Consider the following 19,875-nt stretch of genomic DNA (forward strand, 5'->3'; position numbering starts at 1 on the left):
AGTCCTTCTGCTGGGGGATTATCACTCCACTTTTTCTTTTCCCTTTTAGTGCTGCTGCCTGAACAATGAGAAACCTAACTACATTTCCACTCCAAATGGCCAACAGGCAGCTACAAGGGTTTATACCAGTTATTCTACAGGAAATAACAAATTCAAATTCATATTCGTTGAACTATTCCATACCACAGCAGAAGCAAAGATACAGAGTCCCAACTTTGATAACTCTGCACAAAGCTAAATGCATCTTTCTATTGGACACTTTCTAAAAGTGGCAATAGAGCTTTGCTGTAATACATACTTTTTTTGCATCTGTAAGAGGTCTCAGGGGAACTGGTAAAGACTGAAGTTTAGGTGGAATCTTAATATCTTCTGGCTGTATGGCTGGTTTAGGTTTCTCTGACAGAAAGCAGCTGTCCATATCCACATGTTCATACTTCATGGAAGTGGTGAAATACAAAAGCCTGTGTTTTTTTAAAAAATATAAATTTTAGGAAGTGCAATTCCCAGTGCCTAAATTTCCCAAGCACAAGGATAGTATTCCACAGGGTCTTTCACTAGTAACAGGAAAAAGGGAAAGTGACAGCATCTGGGACAAACACACTGAGAAACGGCAAATAATCTGTCAATTACTAACCAATATTTTTTTGAAAACCATTCTGTCTGTGAATGCAGATAAAGCTGTAGTACAGAAAGTTTCATTTTGTGCAGCTTCTCCATAAACATTAGGGACATTTTTAATGCTATTTGAAAATGTAGCTAGTAATATCCATTTTCTGCCTGTTATAATACGCAGATCACAAGTACCATGCTTGTCTTATGTTAAAAACCAGGCTAACGGAAATGTCATGCAAAAGATTATGAGCCACAATGAGTAATTGCTACACACAGTTTTCCAAAACAGGGCAGCTACCCCTCGTGACTTACTCTTCGTTAAAAATAAGATTGCTGATACAGCCATGAAAGGAGCCAGCCATTTTTAGCCCTAAAATGCCCCCTCCTGTTGGAATGCCACCAGCATAGAAGTTGGAAATATAAATGGGGCTCGTTTCTGCTGACGAACCAAGCCTCAGTTCTGCAGGGTTACTTTCATCCACCTGTACAGTTATGATCCTGAAAAAGATAAAGTAGGGAAAACATTCAACAAGGGTCTTAGTCATTTTCAAATGAAAAGCATTCCTTTCAAACCCAAAACTGTCCTATTCTAAGAAATAAAGATTCCATCAGTTCCTTTCAATATCTTAAAATCAGAAGACCTTACTCTTCAGATAATTTTTAACATGTAGAGTTTCATCAAATATCTTTCTGAATTACTTTGACAGCTGTATTTTTTCTAATACTGTTTGGTATACTTCACTCAAGTGGCACAAGCTGTCTAGAGATTTTGAGAGCTTTTAGCTACACCTCTATCAATGGCTGTATGCTGCATACAATTAGCATGTAAATCAGAACATCTGCATTAACAGCAGAAAAACACAGCCCTAATTATTCTGCCTAATAAGCTAGCAAAGGCAATTCCTCAGAGAGTGCAGTGAACTGGCAACAGCATACAACAATTAACAGGGAGTACTCTTTACAGTCACATGTACCTCTTATTCCGAATTAGGATGACAGAGTGTTCTTGTCCATCACTGTATGTTCCATTAGGAGACCGAAGAACTATTTTCCTAGTACTTGCTCTATCTCCAGCATTAACATGCACTGCAAGATGACCATCAATCAGCATGATGGAAAAGAAGGGCTGTGGATTTAATCAGAAGATTAATTTTTAACTATTGCTCAATTTCCTGACACTCATTCAGCATTTAAATGGAACATACATTGGAAAAATTTACCTCTTGTAAATAAACTTTTTAATCAAACTCAAAGACTAGTAGGCACTGTATTGGTACCTCTCAGAGTGCAAAGCCTTCTAATAGCAAACACGAAAGCTGGAAATTTCTCTGGTCATGATAAAAACTCTAGTTAAAATGCAGGAGTTTTTTAATATCACCTCACACAAACACACTCATTCTCATAAGAGGCAGGAAATAAGAAGGGACAGGTATCCCTAGCAAGACTTCATGCTTGGATTCCAGAAGCTCCAACTGTCCACCAGATATAAGACAGCAAGCTGACTGGATTTTACAAAATGAAAATGGCAAAAATAACCCCCACAAAAATCTTTGTTTTCAGTACTTGCCAATTGTGCTTGTCTTCGTCGCCGCTTTTCCAGTCCCCTGCTGAGTCCAGCAAGGATGATACCACTGCTGTTCTTTGTAGCAAAAGTTGCCAGCAGTTCTGATTCTGGACTTAAGGACTTAGGTACCAACTCAATATATCCATTGTTCCTGATGCTCACACTGCGAATAGGCTATTTTATAAGGAAGAGAAATAATTACTGAATTTGTCTCTACATAGTGCCCAGTAAGGAGAAAAAAAAAAAAATAATTCCAGTATAGATTAGATTATCTTAGAATTTTAAAAGACAAATCCATTTCCCCTCACTGTGAACATTAATTTTCACTGTTCAATAACAATAAAGATCAGGTCAAAAACTTTAGTCTCCTACCTCCAGTACACAGCCTTTTCTTACTCCATATGAATTTCTAAGCAAGTCAAAGGTGGAACGAGATATTTCCAGATTCTTGATGCATCCCACGTACATTCTAGTGTTAAGACCTTTCCTGAAACACAAAACAAGGCTTTCTTTCCAAGGAGCAGTATTTGGAATCTCCTGGGAGAAAAGATTAAGTCTCTTCGATAGGAAAAAAAGAGAGATCTGTTTTAGAGAAATGCAGTTAACTTGATGTAAGTGGAAAAAGGGGTAATTTGGGTTTTATTCTTAGCAGATACTAAATTTGGTCTTAAAAAGAGTCAGATAACATTGTCCCCAAATGGAAACATACAAGTGTGTAATGCTGTGCTGCCAGGTCAGGTCATTTTCCAAAACTTAAAGTGAATCTTCAGCTGAAATATAGTTGATTTTGTGTGAGAGGGTAACTGTAGCTCTCTACTACCCAGCAATTCTTTTTCATTTCTTAAGTCTGGAGGATGCCTACTATGTTTCTAGGTTTAAGTCAGAGAAATCTAAGGCTGTCCTGCCATAATCCCTTGCAGGCTGGTATGCCAGCTATGATTAATGAGTCTGCAGCTCTTCAGTAACTGTGCAAAGACTAATAATGTACTTGAATTTACCTTATTGTCAAGAGCACGTAGACAGTTAAATTAGATTTTCTTTTGCCATGTTTATCCTTTCACAGTGAAGCTAGTGGAAGTTCAGCATGAATGTGCAATACAAAAAAACCCCAATCAACTAAACACATGCTATAAAATATGTATTTGCAATGGGGTCTTTTTGATCTGTTCACAGTTGTTTCTCCTCTCTTCCAAATTAGAAAACTGAATGACCAGAACTCCTTTCTGAAGTAGAACTTTTATCCTTATGCACAGTTTTGCCCGTGAATGCCAGCTGGAAAACCAAGGCTCACACAGGTAGAGATCAAAGGAGCATTGTTGCAGACAGCAGTGCTGAATGCTTGCTGCAGGCTGACACAAAGAGCAGGTGGCTGCTGTGCTGGAAATCACCCATGGATGGGGAAAACAGAAGCTTATCTATGATATCAATTGCAGTGTCAGACCTACCAGTGAAAAGCACCGTATTAGAATTTGCAGGCAAAAGACAGGTAATTCTGTGGTATAAATGGCACTGATTTTCACTAATTTCAGTGGAGATAGTTTGTTAAAGTGTTTTCCTCTACTTACAAGAGCACAGCAAAAGGGGAAAAGGAGAACACTTTACCTCACAGTCCTTGATCTTGGCAGCCCACCAATGAAGATTGGGTCCTTATCAGAGCGGGTCAGGTCTGAAGCAACCCCAGGAGATTCTCCTTGCTTGGTTTCTTTATAATTAAGGTTATATGCATCCATGACTCCCAAAATTCCTGCAAAGAAGAGAGTAAGGATCTGGAGAAAGACAAGAATACACATTCTTCTATGTTGGTAATCTTGCCTTCAATAACAGAAAAGATACTTATTGACTCTAACATGTATCGACAATCTTATTTTTTGAATGAGTAATTTATTGTACTTCCAGCTGTTCTGTTAAACTCATTAATTTTTCTCTGCCAAAACCAAATCTGGGCAAGTCTACAGGAAAAAATACATACCCATTAATACTAATATATATATATGTGAGAATATGTTATGGTTATAACACGTTTGTAATGCATTACTTCCCAAACATAGGCCCCAAAATACTGTTTTACTAGGTACTATTAAAACTCAGAACAGAAAACACAATCCCTGATATACAGACTTGGACAAAGATGTTTCACTCTTTAAGGACTCTTGATATGTTTTCCTCTGGCAGTTTCTGCACTACCAGCTCTTTATAAGAAACGTTAACCCAAGCACAAGATTTACATTGCTGTCCTGAAAGCAAAGTAACATACGTGTGGCTGCTAAAGACACTGCATTAGAAGTGATCAAATTTGCTTGCAGTGATGATCCCTGTGGCTTTCTGAGACATTTGTATTTGTAAATGTGTGGACACCTGTTTTTTCAGTCTGTAGCCTACCTTGCTTCTTGTTCCGACTGAATGAGATTTTATACCATGTTCCATTGTTGTAACGATTTTCTGTTGTAAGAGCAAGAGGTCCTGAACCTAGATCGACAGTCAGTCTCACTTTGCCATCAGCGAGTTCAAGGGACAAGAAATCTCTCTGTAAGGAATAAAAAAACCCAAAACAAAACCTAAACCAACCAAACAACAGATTACATTCCTGTAAATAAAATCATCCAAAAGGATGTATCCTTGGCAGGTTTGGTCTACTGTGTGAAAAAGGTTTGGTAACTGTTGTTCCTAGACTATTTGTTAGACCCAAGAGGTTTGCCTTTGCTGTTCTTAGGAAAATTAAGTTACCAGTGCCTCACAAGGATGTCATTTTGTTTTGTTATTATTCTTACTTAAATGCATGATGTTGTTTGATTACTTGGCAGAAGAAAGTTTAAATAACAAATGTCACATTTGCTTTTTTTTGGATGAAGTTGAAACTAATTTGATTTGACTGTCAGCATTAATGATCAAACACTACAATGTTCTTGCTACAAGAAGCAAAGACCTCCTGCACAGAATAAAAAAGACTTTCTGAATTGTATTAAAAATGCCCCCCTCTGAACTGTAAAACTTAAGTCAGGTATCATTGTGCAGCAAGTACATAAAGCAAATGAATAATGCAGTGACTCCAAAACAATCTGTATCTGAACAAAGCTTTGCCATCCTCCAGGAAAAGAAAACCACCAGCTATGTACACAGAAAACTGTATGACATGACAATGAGGGTCTGGAGATGGGTCTGTGTTATATTGCTTTTGCAGGGAGTTTTATCTCATTTATTTCAGGTTACTGAATTCCTATCTTATGGATTTAATTCAATATGTCTTTTCAATAATACATTATCCTTCTGCAAGATCAGTTCCAAAAGATTTTACATTCTGCAAAGGTTCCTCCAATTGAACAAAACTATTTTGCTGTCCCTACTGTTTCCATCTCTTTCCTTTAGTTAAATCATCATTAATTTTAGTCTAAATTGACAAGAAAATCTGGAGAATTCTTTTCTTTTGTCTGATTTTGCCCTTAGTATAGGTGAATATTTGCTCTAATGAGTTATCTCTACAGTTCTTGCCTTTACTCCTTTGGCATATGATGTCAGTCACAAGTAATAACCTACACAAAGGTAGTAATTTGCTCTAATATATGTAAGATGAAAAATAACAAAGAAAGCAAGAAACCATCAAATGATCTAGACACAGTTTTTGACAGCTTAGGAATCTGATCCATTTTCTTACAGTGCCATTTGAGGCAAGATACAGAAGAAGTCCATTAGGTGAAAAGGTACTGAAGAATATTATTATCTGAGTCACTGTTGAGCGGAGTGCCTTCTCCACAACTGAGTATCCACTGCCATCAAAATGGAATGAAGTGTCCTCATCCTGTGGGCTACAGAAGTAGAAAAATGATATCAAAATTTTAAATGAAGATTTGTGCTTTTCCAGATATTTTATAGAAAATATAATAAAAATTAGATAATAGAATTGTTTAGGTTGGAAGGGACCTTAAAGATCACCTAGTTCCAACCCTCCTGCCGTGGGCAGGGACACCTTCCACTAGACCAGTTTGCTCAGAGCCCCATCCAACCTGGCCTTGAACACTGCCAAGGACATCTTCATGGGCAACCTGTTCCAGTGCCTCACTACCCTTGCAGTAAAGAATTTCTTCCTAATATCTAATCTAAACCTCCTCTCTTTCAGTTTGAAGCCATTCACCCGTGTCCTGCCACTATATGCTCTTGTAAATCGTCTCTCTTCATCTTTTCTGTAGGCTCCTTTCAGGTGCTAATCAACTACTAGTTGGTGTAGGTCCCAGGCAGTATGTTTAGAAAGTATGGGAAGAGACTTGAATCTTGATGTCATGAATAACTGAAGGATTCCAGCCAAAGGACCATTTCATTATAGAATCTCACAATACATGATTTAGCCATGAGAAAGGATGTATACAAGATAAGTGCTCTTCCCGTACGTATGAAAAAAATCCCCAAACACCCCGATGATTTTCTAAGGTTAAAAAAAAATTGTTACAACATATACCCTCTTAATTAAAACATGTCATCCATTTATCAAAATGCTTTGCATAATTGCACTTACAATAAATGTTCTATTAGCACCTTTCCCTGCAATACAAATCTTGTAAAAAATATCTCAATCAATCAAGCAGCACCCTCTGCTGTTTCTACATGAAATAGTCTGCAAAAGGGAATATGGACAAGCAAATCTCTTTTCAATTCCTTAAACATAAAAATAGTACTGTCAGGAGAAAGTACCAAGCTCCATGGCTAGAGTTTTGATGTGGATTTTTTCATAATACTGCTTTACATGGTTTCCTATGCTAGGAAAAAATAAATATGTTGTGCTGGAAACTACTGGAAAGCAAAGATTCCAAGATATTTTGGTTCACTGGTAGAACCTACTTCCAATGCACAAAACAGACCACAGCAATAGAACTCCTCTGAAAAAGTGATTAGAGTGATAAGATTATGTACAATGAAATTATTTGATACCACTGGCACATTCAGATTAGTGTGTTCAGAACTGTAAGTTAATGACCAATGAAACACTGCAGTTTGCCTGAGCTAGTTATTTGTAGTTAATATAAAAATATAATATTACATATAAAAATGATTCTAAAGCTGCTTTAAAAAAAAAAAGAAAGAAAGTGAGGAAATATATACCTTCCGAAACAGCCATTGCACTTTCCCTCTCGTTCTATGTAGTTCCAAAGACCAATAGATTTGCCATTCAGGGATGCCTCTCCCATGCATCCTTTAAAATGGGTCACCTTAACAGCAGGTGATTTCTAGAAGACAAGAAATACTTTATGAATATAATTAATGTTAAGTACTCTGAAAATTATGCAGAAAAAATTTTGCTCAGTTGTTTTCCTTGAACTCTAACATTGTTAGATATAAATCATAGTAAGAGAACAACATGTTTTAGCATAACTATTAACAATTATCACTCCAATCATAATAGATTAGTATACAAAAAAAGTAAAATAACTATGTCCTTGACCTACTTACATTTGTCATGACATGAATAACAATGCCAAACTAAAAGAAGCTATGGAAGAAACAAGCAAAAACTAAATCCATTGTGTAATGTCTATACATTGTGCATGCACACACAGCATGTCCTAGTTAACACTTCATGCAAAAATATCCAGGGGAAAATTCACTTCAGGATGCTTGAACACTCTTACAGCATCTTTGCTTTATGCTTAGAGAACCTCACATTTCTTGATCGAGTAACCAAAACATGCAATTATTTCTAACACAAAAGTATGTCTCAAACATGATAAAAACAATTTACAGAATGGTGATCTCAGAATTTAACCTTGATTTGCCCTCCAAGTCCTCCGATAAACATTAGGGTTGATTTGTTAACATCCAGTATGCTAGCTGTCCCCGGAGAGGTTGCAGATTTAGGTGAAGATTTCTGATTGGAGTTCATTTCCTCTATGCTGAGCGTACCTGTTTTTCCAAACCTGCCAAGTACAAATAGTAATTAATAGTTTTAGAAATCACCATGCTTAATCAACAGATACCACTGGCTTCTCATTCTAAGACTAAGAAAAAAAATTTCATTGCTGACAAACTCAGAAGAATGATTGTGTACAACATTTATGCCATTCTCACTTTAATTACCTGGTGGCATGTATTCTGTGCCATTTGTTATTGTCTATCTGAAAATCAGGGTATTCCACTCTTGTTGATCCAGAGCCCAAATCCCAAAGAAGAGCTACTTTGCCACGTCGCATCTCCACTGCAAGAAAGTCTGTCTGAAAAACAACAGGGCTTGTTCTAATATATGGCATCAGAAGTTTATTTTAACAAGTAACATAGAAAAGTCTTTCCAGAGTCACGTGCCCTACACTGTCTGCAAAACAACAGTACTATCACATGATAGCAGGCTGCAAGGAGCTAATGGCTGTGCATTTATCTGGATTATAGAGGGAATGAAAAGGAGGGCAATGTGACACTGAGCCATCATGCTCCTTTTCAGATGGGTGGATGCACCAAGCTCATGAGGGCCAAATTCAGGTACTTTTGCTATGCTAACAGGCAAATTGCTCCAGCATGCTGTATGAAAACATAGAGTGCTACACTCCGTATGGTTAATGCACAACACAGGAAAACAAAGGGGGAGTTTCATGACATGGCCAACAGGCAATGCTAAGGAATTGGGTACTTTTATTCTCTACCTTTGAGAATCTCTGGAATTATCTAAGACACAAAAATACTTCCACCCCTAGTGAAAAAATTTTTCTGCAGGTGGCCTCACTTGGTTATTTAGTTTGAAATCAAGTAAGAAAAAACCACATCTAGGGTGATTTAAAACATTCGACTACCATCACCTTCCCTAAATATACCCGAGAAACTTACCTTTCCATTGCTACCCAAGTAGAAAAGAAGGTTATCTGGTTCAGCAAAAAAAAAAAGGTGTTGTAATTCGTAGATGAAATTTGGGGTTGGTAGGCACGAATGCAATCTCTGTCTGCTGATACAGCAACTTTAATCTGGGGAGAAAAGAAGGAAATGGAATCTAAAGTCTCAGTGCATACAGCATGTATTTCTGGAATATGTACTTAGCTTCTGAACAACAAATGCAAGCCTTTTCGGAGATACTCTCATGAGATGAAAGTGTTGCTGCCTGGATTAGATTTTAGCACTCTTTTAGGTATCACTTGCCAGAGAGATTCAAGATAGAAAAGAATTAAATCTGTCTTAATACACTCACTGAGTTAGGAGATTTGAAGTCAGTAAATTGAACTATTCAAATACCTCAGAAAGTAACAATAAATCTTGGGTCCAAAGCCCATATATCAGTAAAGGCCACTGTAATAATATCAGAAAATAAAACCAAAGATATTCAAAATGTTTTTAAAAAATGGAAACCATTTCTAGTCTATGTTGAGAGGAAAATTCTCTTACGCAAATTTAAAAGGCAGACAGTCTGCAATAATTCTGGTTATTTCAAACTTACAGCACGATTTACACCATTATTCAAAAAATACATTTGTGAGTATATTATGGATTCAACTTTTTAAAGATAATGTTAACAAATACGTATTCCTTTTGTCATACCACTAACGCCTTTGACCACTGTCTAGTATACTGATAGGACATTGATTCAAGCTAAATGCAGCCAAACTCCAGGGAGCTTGGTCATGTAATGACAGAAAATGCAGTTTAACAACAGAAAGGCCTCAACTCCATCAACTTCATTGAATATGCCTGTAACAACTATATCATATAGCATGTGTGTACGCATATGGACACAGACAGAAAACTAAAGTTTCTCTAACTCAGTAAAAGTTTACAAAAAAACCCAGAACAGACTCTCAAAATTGGAAAAAGGGATTTTGCTAATGCTTCTTTTCACTCTGCCAGGAATCTCTGTGGCTTATGATACTTCAGAAAATACTATTCCTTCTTTTCTGCAGTGGATTCATTAAGCTTCAGTAGACTGTGACAGAGAAGCAATAACCATATAATTAAGAAGATTTGCAGAAAGAACTGAGAGCCCTTTTTTTCTTAAACAAAACCTCACAATAACATACCCACACTAAAGTCAAAGGCATACCAAAAATTGCTGAGTGCAAAGTAATTTTTATATCCTTCTCCCAGTCTAATGAAGTCCATAGTACAGTTGATTCATTTTTGCTGTCTTTAAGGGAGAAACAGATATTTAAAAACAAGTGTATTATTTGTCTTATTGGATGCACAGCTGCTTCTTACTAAGAGGAGCATACAGACATGACAGATAGCAAATTTAGTGACAGAATCTACACTCTTGTTAAAAGATTTGTAATGGTACTTGATGTTATATGGGGACACTCCACATCAATCTCTAAAATAAGCTCATCTTGTACTAAAATAAAAAGCAGCACCATCCCCCTACTTGTCTCTTTCTCATCAAAATATCTTGTGACTGCTTTCTGATGTACTGTATTTCATTATTTTTATAGGAAACAGAAGGAAATAGTCAATAAATTACTACCTTGCTGTTCTGAGAAACACACAAATACGGTCAGAAACATGATGGCAAACCTGTAAAATGTATCAAGAGCACTGCCAGTATGATTTTCACATCAGTCACTTCAGCGAGACTCCAGAACAACTAGATACTTTGACAGTAAATTTTAGGCTCTTTTTCTCAATGAACCTCCCTGCTAAAAGTCAGTGAAGCCTGGGTCTGATGGAACTTACCGATGCTGCCTGCTTGCGGGCCTGGCTGATGAGCTCTTTAATCTCAGAAAGGTTTCTGCTCAGATTCTCCTCTAGCATTTTCAAAGGTTTGAGCCTATCCAATAAAAGACTTGCTTGTGCTTCAACTTCTTTAACTTGTTTTTCAGCTGTGACTGCTGAGAAAAAAAAAATGTTGAGGCAGGTTGAAAATGAAATGTATTGCTCATTGTCAAAATAGCCAAGGTGGCCTGTTTCTGATCATTTTGTTTTCAACCATTTTAAACACCAGTAAGGAATATACATACTCAGGGGTATCCTATGTGAATCCTCTACAGGTTCTTTAAAAAAGGTTAGTACATTTTTATTGAATTAGGAAGAAACTTTCAGATCATCAGGCTCATATATTTAATACCTATTAAAATTGAATATTAGTACTGCTTCTGCAAGCGGTGACATTTCAATAGAGCAATGAGTCAGCAAACTTACCAGCTTTTGATGAATCAGTTATAAGTTCGCTTGCTTTCCTCAAAGTGTCATTAACTTGGGACAATGTAGAAGATGTATTCATTAGCTTTTGACTGAAATCCCCAAGGTGACTTAAACCCACCGCAGCACTGGTGTTTGCAGACACAGCCAGCTCTTTCACTTCAAGCATGTATTTCCTTGCATCTGAAACACAGTTCCCAGGTTAAAAAACATTCACAACTTTCATAGATACCTGGGACTAACAAATGCATCACAACAGCAGTTACAAGCATAGTCAAAACACTAGAAACACTGTCAGCACATTCCTTTCATAGTAAGAACTGTGGTTTTGTTTGTTTGTGGAACTTGATTCTGCCTATTTCAAAGGAAGATTATATTAAAATATCAGGCTTATAGTGTTTAAGTTCCCTGAATGAGTGTTGGCACCCAGAGTCACTAGTCTGAAACTCGTTTTGAATCCTACATGAAGCTGGTGAGGCAGAAGGTCTATTATACTCTTTGCTTTGGGCTACAATTACTGCTGTAGTGAGTACACCACTCCCAATCTCAGCCTGTCCCTTACACCCTCTGTGCCCATAATATTGGGAAGATGTTGCAGCTGGCACAAAAGGTCTGAGTTAGGCCTGAAAGGATTGTTCTTCACCACCAGTACCATATACAGAGGGCAATGCCACCATGAATCTCTGTCCAGATAAAAAAAAAATAGACAACTTCAAGAAATATACAACAAAACCGAAATCAAACAATGTTAAGCTATAAGTTGAGGACACTCCTATGATTTTAATAATGCCTCAATTTTCAATCTGTAGCTTTATGTTAGATAGCATCCTGCAATTAATAGCCAATAATATCACCCTTTAGTATGAATTAAGAGTCTGAGTAAAATGGGTATTTTGAGGCCTTGAATTTAGCATTCTAATCCAGACACAGAGTAGAACTGAACAACCCTGACAAAAGGTCTTTATCATGGTTTTCTAAGTTAAAAAACACTATTAAGGTTGGCAAAGTATTTCAGACCATCTTGTTCAAAACTTCAAAGCCATTTTTGTTATTAGTTTCCATGAACTCTAGGTCTTGCCTTTCTTCAAAATAATGACTAAAAAGGGGGGAATTCTTATGGTTTGGAAAAACACAGTATGTATATTTTAATCAATTAAATGAAGTAAGCATTTACAAGAAGAAAATGTTGAGATGAAGACTAAGATTCACAGCACAGTATAAACAATTGTGATACATACACAAGGCATCAAAAGAAAGCGAAATCTCTCACAGTTCCACATATAAGTTTCTCTGCGTGTGGAATTAAATATCGTAGAACTTCACTCTGTTCTCATATCAGTGTAATTATATTGCTATCAGACTCCCTCCTGATTTACAGCAATGTGAAATGAGAATCAGACTACCAACCTTATATGATAACCCAGTTATGTGTAATGGGTTTACTAAAAAAAAATGTAAAACACTCTTAAAAAAAAATGAAGTCTCCAGTATAGTTTATTGCTAGGTCTCTGCAATCAGACAATGAACAGGACTTTATTACAATTGGACTAGATGGTTCTGTCATAAGGAGAATGTCAATTAAAATTTCACTTACTGTTAGGCAATGCTCTTAATGTCAACAGAGAATCATTAAGTTGGTTGGCAATTTTATTAGTGCTTTCCTGAATCTTTTCTATCTTTTTGTTCAACCCACTCAGTCCAAATAAAAGTCCTGTTGGAAGAAATAACATATGCATAAAAAAATACCATAGAACCCACACAAACTCAAAGTATAGGAATAACAAGCATTCATTTATTTCATTAATGGAACCTTTTTTTAGTTCCACAGAAAGAGCATTTTACAAAAAGGAATGCAAACTGAATGTAGTATGAGCAGATAAGCTCCTGTGGGCACTGTTCTGTTCAAAGCTATCCTTTTTGGCCAGTTCCAGGAGATTGAATTGATAGAAACATAGTAGGGAAAAGGATATAAATTAAACTGATCCCATGATTGTGAGCTATTAAACTTTTTATTATGTTCTTCACATTTTGTGGTATCTGACAGAAGCCAAAGAAATGGTTTTTTTCTATATATTTATGATCTATTTGCAGAATCCTCTCACTTGCATGAAAATATGTACATAGTCATACATACTTACCTTAGATTATGCTCATTCAAACCAAACTATACAAAAAAAGCCAAAAAAAACCCCAAACCAAAATTAAAAAAAAAGAGCAAAACCCCAAACAAACAAAAGCACAAACCAGAAAATAGAAAAAAAAAATATAGAAGCATAAATGTGAACTCTAAAGAACTGACCATCACTTTTTTTCTTCAGATTTTTAGCTTCACTCTGAAATTTGGAGCTAAGAAGTAGAGTTTCTTTTCCAAGAAGACTGAAAGACTCCTCTGTCTGAAAAACATAGACATTGGGTTGCCATGTATAAAAACAGAAATTCTACTGAAAATATTTAAGTATCTGCAGATATCTACTTCGAGTTACTGAACATTCTCATTATTTATGAATTATCCTATTCATTACCTTATAAAGCATCAATTAAAACAAATCCAAAACAACAAGTTGACATAATTTATCCAAGAATGTGACATAGACTGTCTTTGTGAGTTATTAAAAAATGACAACTATGAAACAAAACCTCCCAAATTCAAATTTGAACACTGCTAGTGATTTGGTGTTGTCTTTTGGAACATCAATAATTCTAGTTCCAGACCCAATTCAGAATTGCCAATACTGAGCACTTTAAAGTGAGATCTTTCAAAATCTCAGTCTTAAAAAGTGTTCTTCTAATCCATTTCTCCAGGTGAAAAAATCTGGAAAAATACCTTGAAGGTTTCATGCTGTACAAAATTTTAATAAGACAGAATGCTATATAGTAACATAGAAGCTCACAAAACAATGTCAACTATTTTGATCATTATCCTCTAACTGTATTGTCACATTTTTGTTTCTGCAGGTATAATGTACATTACACTTGCAAAATAAAGCCCATTCCTTCCTTGGGTTTACAATCAGGAGATGCAAAAAGAGATACAGGAGGAGAAATAGAGTAATACGAAAGTAATGAAATCAGACTAGAAACTGGTCAGGTCTTTTTAATCTACTGTTTCAATAACAATTTGATAATCATTCAAGTCAGAGGGATGGTAGATGAGACACAAACATACAGTTGGTTATGAAACATCTTCAATTAAGCAAAATAGTTGTGGTTGGGAATACCTAGATAGAAGAGGGACAGGTCAAATAAGGAGATGGTTGAATAGTTCCAAAGGTGGAAGGCAGCATTAGAGGTTTGGGAACTTAAGTTCTACAGGAATGCATATCAGATGACTAATACAAACCCACACAGAAACATGTTCAGTTCAGCTAGCCATGCATTCGACATTAGAAAGCAAACACCAAAAAAGGTAAAATGGTACTGTGGCAGAGAGAAAAGCAAGGTAAGCAGAACTTGAAACGTGGTACCATTACTGCCTTGGAGTATGGATTCAGGATGTAAGATATACTAGTTGGTAGGACAGGCTGCCATCAAGACAGACATGCCACCACCAAGACTCAAACTTTAGCAACTGCAGGAACAACTAGAATAAATATTCCAAAATGAGAAAGGGGAAGATGTAAATTAAAATACTAATACTGATACTTACTAAATCCAAGGGGCCATTCACAACTCTAGATGCATCATCAGCCAAACTCTCTGTTCTTTCAATTACACTTTTAATGCTGGAGTGGGTGTAGATACCAGCACTTGTGTTCAGAGTCACATTTCTTACTTTAGAGAGGCCACTAAAAAGACAATTAACAAGTAATTCTGTTTTCAATCAAGCACACAAGTTCCTTGTCTTCAAATATGACATGCACAACTTTCCAGAATACAATGCATTCTGAAAAAAATGAGCACACCTTGCCCAGTGTTGCACAAGGGGCTATAAATTTGCTATTTTGAACTGAAAAAAAATCTGTTTGAACAAGGTTTTCAGCTATGGGGATTTTTTTCTATTTTGTTACTGAAGTGTTCTGTTTTGTTCCTTTTCACCTTTTTTTCTATTTTGTTCTTTTTTGTTTATGTTCACTTTTTCAATTTATAAAGACACTTAGGACAAACAAATCACACCACATAACAGAACAGAGACAGATCTGGAGCTCAAAAACTAAGTAGAGAAATACAGAATCCAGGAGGAAATTATAAGCATGTGAAAGCTACTCTGTATTAAATATTGCTTTATTGAATTTATCTGGTTATGGTGAAGTCAAGAGTTGCTCAGAGCAAAAACTTTCTGTTCTCAGACTTAAGAAATAAATGTCTGCTTTCCAACCTGATATGATTTAACTTTTTAGCATATATATGCTGGCTTTAAAAGACAAACCAGCAAGAATCCCTGAAGGATTCCTGGGACAGAAGATTAGTTTCCATTGAATTAACTGGAATGACTTAGCAACTCTCGATTTCTAAGAGTGTATTTGTGTGGATCTGAGACTGCAACCCACTCATTTCTGCAAAATGCTTTCACAGCAACAATAATAGAGGCACAGAAAGAATAGCTTCTTGATGAGATTCAGAGATATTTTTAAGCTGTACCACGGTATACTCACTGGGCATTTAATAATTCACTAGTTACTGTGTAAGTCAGCCACATGAAGTCGGAGACTAATCAACCCTCCTCTATATCATTTAATCAAGGTACACTGCATTAAAAGTAAAAAATGCTTGAAATGAAATGGGGAATAAAAATTGATCATAGAATTGTTTAGTGTAGAAAAAGCCTTTAAAGATCACATAGTACAACTTCTCTGCCATGGGCAGAGAATTTATTTGCTGGATTAAGCTACTACTTATTTATATTAAATCTGACACTAATGTGAAACTAATTATTTCATAATTCTTGAGCGTATCATCACCTCTCCAGTGCATCTGCAAGTCTTTGGAACTGGGTGGCATGGTCCTCAGCTCTGTACACCAGGTCAAGCACTCCTCTCACAGACATCTGCATCACCAGCTCATCCACATGATGTCGCAGTTTGGTGCTCCATAGGACTAACCCATCCTGGTGGTCTTCCAAGTTCTGCAAAACAAAATGTTTCCTTTTTTTTTTTTTTTTACAAGCGAAATACACCCAAGAGTGTCAAAGAGGATGTTAAAACTCAAGGACTTACGGATGTTGAGTTCTTTACATCTTGGGCAAGAACAGCAGCAGTATTCACCAGGACCTTCCCTTCTTTAATAAGCATGCTTGAGATGCCTTCACCTTCCTTTATATTTAGCTTTTTGTCCTATAGGATAAAGCAAGTGTTTTATAGTTGTCTTTAAAGTCAGCTAGTGTGCATGAGTTCAATAACACTTAACATTTTGGCTTTTAAACAGGGAACTGGTTTCTTTTGAGTTTTTAAGGTATCATATATATGATATTTAAATATATATATTTTTTAAAAGCAGCTTTTAAACACAATCTCATACTTCATATTTCTTATGCAATAACAGTCACTGTTCAGTCTTACGTTTAACTCTGCCAGGTTGCTAGACATAAGAGGAAACAAGCGATTGGTCTCATTGATGTTAGCAATTGCCTCATTCACCAGGTCCTGGGCATCTTGCAGTTCGCTGTTGTGCTTTGCTAAGAGCTGGCTCGCATCTGCTTTTAGTTCAGCAAGCTCCTGCTGGGGTTTAAGATACTCTTTCTGAACCTGGATCAACAAGTTTTCTGCAGCTCTGACAAAGAAAGGAATCAGAAGTTAAAGAAACGGTGGAGGAGAAACTTAGGCATGGATTTCTTGAGGAGAAAATAGGGTCATGGGAAAGTAATTTAAATGCATCTTCTTATAAAAGTCTGCAATTTTTTTCTGTAATAGCATGCATACACATGGTAGCTTAGTTACTCATCTTACCACACAAAATATGACTTCCTGGAGGAAAGGACAGTACTAGAGTTCATAAAATTTGTATGTGACAATTAGAGGGCAGAAGGGTTAGTATAAATCACATTTGCTTGGATTTAATTTGGGACATCCCCCCACATAAAAATCTGTGAAACTGTCCTCTGGAACTGTTCTATACACTAATTGTAGTGATTTGTATTTTGAACATAGGACCAAAAACATCAGTTATGAGGACTGACACTGGAAGAAAACAAGTAAGTAGAACTCAAAGACATATACCCAAGAGTCCTGGAAAAGTTTAAGTATCAAATAAAAATAAACTGCCTCATTAAAATGAACATTGAAATGAGCACTTACATTTTTAATCAGTAACAGACATTATCTGGGAAACATTAAATCCCCCCAAATTTGTCAGTTTTTAACTGCTTCAGCTATTCTATTTGGGAATATTTGCATCTCAATTTGAACTTTCCAGTATTGAAAGAACAGAACTGAAAAGGATCCTGAAAGACTATTCCTTTGTTTCTCTTCATTTCAGCACATATGCTACTCCTGTAATGATGCTTTTACATAAATGTTTGTCCCTTTTGATCTGATTGCAAATCATATAGATCTTTAGCCAAAGCAAAAGAAACCTAGTTTATTTCACACTTATACACAGCAAAACACATTCTGTCTTTCTTATTGAAGAGCAGATGTGCATTTGCATCTATTTCCTAAAACTAATAATTCAGAGTCCTTACACTCAGAAGCCACAGCCTTTAAAATTTACAAGAATTACAAGTATTTTACAAGTCAGTAATGGCTTCTGTTTCAGCATAGAGCAAAAAGGTTATATTCCAAATTGTCCGGGGACTTTGCCTTACGTGGCAAATGTGTGGAAACCTCAGTTATGGATATTGCTTGAAGTACATCATCACAAGCTCAGTCCACTGTGAGTTATGTGGTAAACTCTGCTCCCTGAAATATGGACTAGCAAGCTGCTTATTTAAATACTTTTTGAATTTACAGCTGCATTGCATGAGAAAATGTACAAACAACCTTACATAACTTATTAACTCTCCTTTTTGATCTGTCAAAGGACCCTTATCAGAGAACTTTCAGAAATTTCAAGAGCCTATAATTGAAAAAGTTAATTTACAAACAACTTGTATAACAGCTCAAAAGCTGATGTTGAGAGACAACATTCTGTTACTATGCAATAGGACATTTTGAGATGTTTTTGGAGGGAAAAGTGCTATTTGAAGTTCCTAATAAATATAAGAATAAATGGTACATTTCTGGTCCTTTTTCATGTCTAATTAGCTTCTATACAATTCTATATTCAGCACAAGAGACTGCTGAACAAAATGAGACATGCTATCAACACAAACACTCTATCCTGCTTAAACCAAAGCATTTAATAAAGAAATGTCAAATTTTCAGAAGTCTTCTGTACCAGTCTAATTCTTTGTCCCAAGAAGCCAATGTTAACATTCCTATAGCTTTTGGTGTGCTATGGCATTACTTAGTATTTCTGAAGCTGGAACTAAAATCCTGCTGACTGTTGGAACAGTAAATCTGTTATCTTGCCAAGTCTGGCAATAAGCACCAATAATATAAAACCTATTTCAAAATTGCCTTTAACTGGCAACAAATCAAGGCAATGGAATACAATCCTAAACCGTGGCTCAGAATGCTGAAACAAATGCCTTGGTTTCATTTGCAAATCTATGTGATACATATTCCAGTAACAATAAATCATCATGTCCTTCAGCAGGCCTGACATGTCCTGGGCTTGCAATTGACTGAGACAGTTTTATGATGTCTCAGCCAAAACCAACAAGAAGATATGCATTAGGAACAGATCTGAAAAAAACTGAAATCAGTGAGCCTTCACTTATTGCAAGGGAATTTTGTATCATATCGGAATGAACAGGCTTTACCTACATTTGTATCAAGTGGGATGACCATCAAATCATGTAACTCCAAACCCAAAGTTCATATAGTTCCACCTGGGCTAATTGTCCATCACACTGCCTCTTATCATGAGAAAATGTTTCTACAGATATCTTCAAAAAGTAGTGTTGCATAGTATAGACATATGTGAAAAAGTTTTCAGTAGAACAGGCTTACTTTAGGACTCTGGTAGCGTTATGGTGCTGTTGAACAAAATTTTTCTTGCGCAATGCATCCAAAAGGGCAGAAATATCATCCTGTAGGCTCTGAGATGTGGCATTTGACAGCGGGAGATCCAGGCCCAGTGTTTCATTTAGTGATATAGCAACTTCAGTGAGTACTAATAAGGAGAATAAACAATTCAATCATAGCATTAAAAAAGAATATTTGTGAATCCCCCGTGTGAACTGCAGCACTCTCCATGTAAATAGTTCTTTCAGAGTTGCAAAGGAAATACCCTTCTAAATTTTGTAAAGAAGTGGACGTATCTTAAAAACAGAATACCTTTGATGGACGTATGTACTGTGTCAATAAAGCCAGTGAGTTCTTGACTTTTATTCCTGGTTTTCTGAGTCATTGTGTTAAGTTCCCAAGCTTTTTCCAAAAATCTGGTCATCTAGAATAAAATCAGAGATAACCTTTGACAGTTTTCCAAAAACAATTATTAATTAATGACACTTGTCTATGGTTTTTACACCTTTTTTTTTCCCAATATTGTGAGTACTTAGTGAGAGGAAACAATGCTTTCTGGTAAGGAAAATCTAGCCAATTCATAAACCTCTGATGCTCTCATGCTTG

At 36.2% G+C, this 19,875-nt stretch overlaps 1 protein-coding gene across 1 annotated transcript in view; it reads right to left on the bottom strand.

The window, feature by feature from the left end:
* Positions 1-19,875, bottom strand: part of LAMA1 (laminin, alpha 1) — a 79,839-nt gene that overhangs the window by 8,548 nt on the left and 51,416 nt on the right. The window contains 23 exon segments of the mRNA XM_009073944.1: positions 299-461; positions 925-1,110; positions 1,587-1,738; positions 2,180-2,350; positions 2,549-2,663; positions 3,779-3,920; positions 4,556-4,700; positions 5,826-5,976; positions 7,265-7,389; positions 7,926-8,076; positions 8,237-8,370; positions 8,975-9,021; positions 9,024-9,108; positions 10,802-10,956; positions 11,267-11,449; positions 12,861-12,977; positions 13,566-13,659; positions 14,913-15,051; positions 16,165-16,328; positions 16,420-16,536; positions 16,762-16,972; positions 19,255-19,417; positions 19,582-19,693. Of these exon segments, the coding sequence (XP_009072192.1) occupies positions 299-461; positions 925-1,110; positions 1,587-1,738; positions 2,180-2,350; positions 2,549-2,663; positions 3,779-3,920; positions 4,556-4,700; positions 5,826-5,976; positions 7,265-7,389; positions 7,926-8,076; positions 8,237-8,370; positions 8,975-9,021; positions 9,024-9,108; positions 10,802-10,956; positions 11,267-11,449; positions 12,861-12,977; positions 13,566-13,659; positions 14,913-15,051; positions 16,165-16,328; positions 16,420-16,536; positions 16,762-16,972; positions 19,255-19,417; positions 19,582-19,693 (3,222 nt within the window).

This window comes from Acanthisitta chloris, unplaced genomic scaffold (genome assembly GCF_000695815.1).
Source record: "Acanthisitta chloris isolate BGI_N310 unplaced genomic scaffold, ASM69581v1 scaffold12674, whole genome shotgun sequence".
In the NCBI taxonomy this organism is placed as follows: domain Eukaryota; kingdom Metazoa; phylum Chordata; class Aves; order Passeriformes; family Acanthisittidae; genus Acanthisitta; species Acanthisitta chloris.